Source organism: Nannospalax galili, unplaced genomic scaffold (assembly GCF_000622305.1).
Source record: "Nannospalax galili isolate Female #2095 unplaced genomic scaffold, S.galili_v1.0 scaffold744, whole genome shotgun sequence".
In the NCBI taxonomy this organism is placed as follows: Eukaryota; Metazoa; Chordata; class Mammalia; order Rodentia; family Spalacidae; genus Nannospalax; species Nannospalax galili.
In genome coordinates, this window is record NW_008351509.1 from 1,021,836 (window position 1) to 1,027,835 (window position 6,000).

A 6,000-nucleotide genomic window follows, 5' to 3' on the forward strand; every position below is an offset into this window, starting at 1 on the left:
TTCTGTCATTAATCCTTTATAGTTTTCATTATAAACTCTTGCATATGGTGCTAGTCAGGCTTTTCTCAATTTGATAAATAACAGAAACAATTTAAAGGAAGAAAGATATATTTGGTCTCATGGTGTCAGAGGTTTCAGCCACAGATACTGGTTCCACTGTACCTGGGCCATACCAAAGCAAACATCATGGGAGAGGAAAGTTATGGAGAAGAGGTGCTCACCTCCTGATAGGCAGAGAGCAGAAAGAGAAAGACTGGAAGAGGCCAGAGCAAGGTGTAGCCCTCAAGGACACACCTCAATGGCCTACTTTCTCTGGCTAGGCCCTGCCTCCTAAAGGTTAGCCCCTCCTTAGCTAGTACCACCAGCTACTAACCAAGTCTTAGACACATGAGCCTGTGGGGACATTTCATATTCAAATTTTGATACATATATTCTATAAATTTATATGTGTCTTATAGCCATTGATGTTATAATAGCTGATACTGTTTTTGAATTCAAGTTCCAACTGTTCACTTCTATTCTATGTAGAAATATAATTGGTTTTATATGTTGGCTTTGTAATCTACAACCTTGCTAAACCCTCACTTCAATTATAATAGCTTTTTAATAGATTCTTTGGAATTTTCGGAATTTTCTACATAGATAATGATCATCACTGGATAGTTTTGTTCTTCCTTTCCAACATATATATTTTTCCTTATTTTTCTTACTTTATTTCACTAGCCGGGACTTCCAGCACAAAGTTGATGATGAACAGGCATGATAAAAACAGACGAACCTTCATAACTTAGGAGTGAAAGTGTTCAGTCCTTTACTAGTAATGGTTCTTCACTCTAGGTTTTGTATGACTCCTTTGGTTGAATTGAAGAGTTACCTTCATGTGCGTGTGTGTTCATCTATGTGTGTGGAAGCCAGAGGTAAACTTCAGGTATCTTCCTCAGTTGCTTCCCACCTTATTTTGGGGGCGATGAAAGTCTCCCACTAAACCCAGAACTCACCATTTTAGCTAGGCCAAAAGACCTCTGGGATCCAATGGGACCACCGCACTGGTCTGGCGGTTACAAGTGTGTGCCACCATTCCTGGCTTGTTATCTGGACGTTGAAGATCCAAACTCAAGTCCTCGTGCTTGCATAGCAAGCCCTTTACCCACTGAGCCTACTTTGCTAAAAGTTTTGATCGTTAAGTGGATGTTGAATGTTGGCATCACCTTTTCTTTGAGTCTATTGTGAGCATAGAACATCTTAAGTCAAAAGTCAGATGGTAAATATTTTAGTCTTTGCATGCATTATGGCCCCAATTGACACTACTACACTCTTCTGGTCTGGCATGAAAGCAGTCACAGGCAACACATGAAGGATAGACACGGATGCATGCTAGTAAAACCTTGTTTACATAAGTGCTGCTCTGTATCTGACCCACAAGCAGTAACTTGCCAACCTCTCGTTTGCTGGAATGACCGGCTGTTTTTTTTTTTTTTTTTCCTCTTCATTCTGTTGATATAATGAATCAAAGGGTTGAACCAACCTTGTATTCCCAAGATAAAGCCATTTGGTCATGATACACTCTTTTGTTCTGTTTTATTTTTAATACAGCTAAGAGTTTTTGTGTCTGCGTTCTCAAGGGATAGTGGTCTGCAGTTTTTTCCTTCTATTGTCTCATTTTGATTTCAAGTTAATACTGGCTTTGTAAAGCGTCTTCAGAAGTATTCCCTCTTCAGTTCTAGGTGTGTTTGTTGGACTTGCATTTTTATTTATACCTAAAATGTTTGATGTATAATAATTTACCAATGAAGACCCTTGGGGCTATATTTTCTCTGTTGAAAGGTTTTAGCTACATGCTTAATTTCTTCAATAAATTAAACTTTGGTAATTTATCTTTAGAATTTACTCATTTCATCTAGGTTGGCAAAATTATTAACAAAAATTTGCTCATAATAGTCTCATCCATTTCAGTATCTGGAGTCTGTAGGATCTATAATTAAGTTAATCATTTCATTCTTTGCATTGTCAACTTGTATCTTTTTCTTTTTAAAAATCCTGTCAGCTTGATTAGATTATTATTTATTTAGAAGACCAGAGTTTAGGTTTCACTTTTCTCCATTGATTTTCTATTATCACAGTAATTTCACTCTTACCTCTAATCCTTTCCTCTGCTTATTATGAATGTGTCCCTTTTCTCTAGGTTTCTAATGTGACCACTTAGGTCATGAATTTGAGTGAGATTTTTATGCTTTCTAACATAAATGTTAGTGCTTAAAATTTTTCCTCTAAGTGCCATATTAACAATATCCCATAAATTTTAACATGGTATCTTTTATTTTCATTCACATCAAAATACTTTATAATTTGCCTTTTAATTTTTTTCCTTTACCAAGGGTTATTCAGAAAGTGCCACTTAATTTTCAAATATTTGGAGATTTTCCAAATACCATTATTTTATTGATTTAGAGTTTAATTATACTTCAAAGAACATGCACCATATAACTTGAATCTTTACTAATGTTATTTTTAGAGCTTTACAGCCCAGAATATAGCATGCTTTAACAAATGTTCCATGTGTCCTGGAAAGTATATATATGATATTGCTGATGACTTATTTTGTGGATGTCAATTAGATCAAATGAGTTAATCACTTTGTCCAAATTGATATATTTTATGAGTTTCTATGGGTTTCTGTCTACTTGCTCTCTTTAAAAAAAAATTAGTGCATTTTTGTGCATTTCATACAACAGTTCTTAATCAAATTTAGACCCCCTCCCCCATCCATGTCACACCAACCCCCCCGCCAACCTCATGTATTCTTCCATACTTGTTAAATCCTATCCAGTCAAGCATTTGTACTCATATGTCCTTCAGTGCAAATTCATTCACTGGAGTCTAGTCAGCCCATCTTGAGATCATAAGTAAAGCATACTTTCCCTCACCCAGTAGTAATCATTCTCTAATAGTTCTTAGTCTAGGCCTGGCCAGACACCCATTTCTCTCACTCCACTCTGGGCCCCTTGTCTGATTGAGTTGACATGGGTCCTGTGCTCGATGTCACCATTGCCACAAGTTCACATGTGCAAGCTTCCAGTGGCCTGAAAGCCTCTGCTTTCCATGTTCATGAACCAGCCCTGGCTCTTACAGTCTTTCCACCCTCTCTTCCGCAGTGGTCTCTGACCATTGTGGGAGAGGTTTGATGTAGGAGTCCTATCCAGGGACACACACTCTGTAGTCTCTTATTCTTTAAAACTTGGCCAGTCGTGGCCTTCTGTGTGCATCGCGCTCTGTTGTATGAGGAAGCTTCACTGGTGAGAGTTGAGGGATGTATTAGTTTTCTCTCTATCCCTTGTTCTACTCTGTTCTGTGAGTCTGTAGAGGTTCAACTATAGATGTGTCACCTCGTACTGGGTATCTCACAGATGTATGTTCTCTGTGTCTGATCAGTTGTGGAAGTTTGCAGAAGCCTCCATCTGTTGCAAAAAGGAGTTTTTTTGATGAGTGCTATACGGTATGCTTGTCTGTAAATATAAGGTTCCATGTTTGGCATATGGCAAGAAATTTCATTTGTCTAGAGATATGACAGAGATAGGGTTTTCTCTAAGATCTAGGTCCTCTCCAGCCTAAGCCCTCTCCAGTTGAGTTTACAGTGCCACCCATGAGTTCACGCCCATTGAGAGGGTTTTAAGTCCAATTAGATGTCTGTTGATTACCTCCCAGATAACAAATCCACTACTGCACCAACAGAGGTAGTTTGCTGTGCCAGTAGTTATGGTTATTAGACTTAGGGCTGGGATGGACCATTGATTGATTTCCTCCCTTAGCAGTTTGCATATTATCATCTAGCATTATGAGAGCTAAACTTCAGGTAGAAAGCATCCAGGTCAGTTCCTGCTCCATTGCTCCAAGTCCTGTATCTGAAGTGTGTCCTGTCTTCAGGGGTAGGGTCTTATCTTCTTGTTCAGGGAGATACTACGAGCTTTGGCAATAGCTTGTGTTGTTTTGGGAGTCTCTCAGACACTCTCACCAACTTCTCAAAGGGAGATCTCTTCTGTCTGGCACTGTGTTCCTTGCCAGACAGCCCCCCAGGTATATATATGCACTAATGTTAGACACACACATTTCTCAGGAGTTTTCAGGTGCATCACATTTCCCTCTGGGTTCCCTAGCCGCCCCCAAAATTCATTCATCTCTACTCTGATTGCTCTCTTAAAACTGAAAACATGTAGAGGCATATATAGATTTGTGCCAGAGTCATTATTTTCCTATAAATATTAATGTTAGCTAAAGACTCAGTACTGTCTACTCAGTACCTTCTTGGTGCTAGATAATTAAAAGAGGCTCTTGATTCCCAAGAAATCAGAGAGCAGAGGGGCCAGACCAGTCAGATATTTATTATTCACATGTCCAAGAAATATTACATAAGTGTACTAAATGTAACTATCTAAGTGTTCCAACTTTTCCTCATGTGAAGCTTTCAGAAAGCTAAAGAGATGAGTCTTTTCAACATGCTCTTCAAGTTGAAAGGGCAGAAACTAGGCAAGGGAGAAAGTACTGAGGACTGTGCCCACAAGAGAAAGGGCAATCATGGGCCACATCAGAGTGTCCTCTGGTCCAGGGACTCTATAGTTTACACCTACTCCTTAGCAGCAGGGACCTGTAGGAAGCATGTAAAAAAAGAAAAGAAAGGATAAAGGTGTCAGCATGCTGACAGAAAATACCCAATGGCTTTCTGGTACCTTAGTTTGATGAATGTATTTGGGGGGAAAACAGGGTCAGCATCCAAGCTCTTCCCCCACTGTGGCTTTTCCCATGATATCCTGGCAAGTGTGTGTGTATGTGTGTGTGTGTGTGTGTGTGTGTGTGTGTGTGTGTGTGTGTGGCTTTTGTATCCCCAGGGATCAAATCTAGGGCCTCTTATACACTAGGCAAGAGTTCTATTACTGGGCTAAATCCTCAGCCTATGATTTTCTGAAGTTAAAGAGAAAAAGAATCATACCTTACTTCTTTATCAAAGCTTAATTATTATTATTTTTCCCCTCAGACAAGAAGGACTCAAACAATGATAAATATAGTACACTGTCAGTTCTGGACAAGATCCTTCAAAATATAGGAAGAACTGAAAGAAACCTGGAACTAAAAGGCAATTGGCTCCTGGTCTGGGAGTCCCCTTCTGAGTGAGGAGAGTGCCACTTGCCCTCGGGACAGCGGCACTAAGAGGAGTCAGAACACCACAGGGGCTTCTAGCTGGGCATCTGATCAGACAAGTCCAAGGGCCCTAGGCCAGGTCATTGGGGGCTTCCTCCCTCCTCTGTCAAACTGAGAGTAGGTCTCTCTTTCCCAAGAAGTTAGGACTGCTGAGATTACTGTCACCATGCCATGATCCAAACCACTGTGCATGATGGCCTGCCCCATCTGTGACCAGGACATCTGTTGGGCTTGCTCCTCACCTGGGCAGGAGGTCACCCCCCCTCACCTTGTAACTTGGTTCCCTCAACTCCTTCACATGGAAGAACGCACACTCACACCACCCCTGTGGCTCTACCTCTCTTCACATTTCTCTGTGGAATTTTCCATAATGCCACCAAGCTCCTTCTCCAAGCCAGACATAAATGTGTAGCACTTATGTCCTCCCAGTCTCTGAGGTGGACTTCCATAGTCATTTTGATGGTTCTAGGGTGTGAGAGCTTGGACCTCTCCTCCCAGACACTGCACATCACACCCATCAGCACCTCCTCAGGCCACCATTGTGGAAGATACATGGCACCATCCACCTTGAGCTGATGCAGATGGAAACTGAGGCTTTGGCAATAGGGTTGTTGCTAAGCCACCTGCCCTGAATTTATAGACTTAAGCTCAGCACCAAACTATCTGAACCTGGGCCCCTTCACCTCCTTCATCCAATGCCTTTTCATCCCATTTACCTGGCATCCTTTCACTCCATTTATGTGACATTTTTTCACTGCATTCACCCATTTACTGAACACTCACCAGATAGTCTCAAGTTCTCAGGAGGTG

The 6,000-nt window shown here is 40.9% G+C and overlaps 1 protein-coding gene across 1 annotated transcript in view; it reads left to right on the forward strand.

Moving 5' to 3' along the window:
- Nucleotides 1-5,163, forward strand: part of Spaca7 (sperm acrosome associated 7) — a 30,369-nt gene extending 25,206 nt beyond the window's left edge. Inside the window, exon 5 of the mRNA XM_008848441.1 lies at nucleotides 5,027-5,163. Within this exon, the coding sequence (XP_008846663.1) occupies nucleotides 5,027-5,163 (137 nt within the window). The remainder of the gene's footprint in view (nucleotides 1-5,026) is intronic.
- Nucleotides 5,164-6,000: the final 837 nt, after the last annotated feature.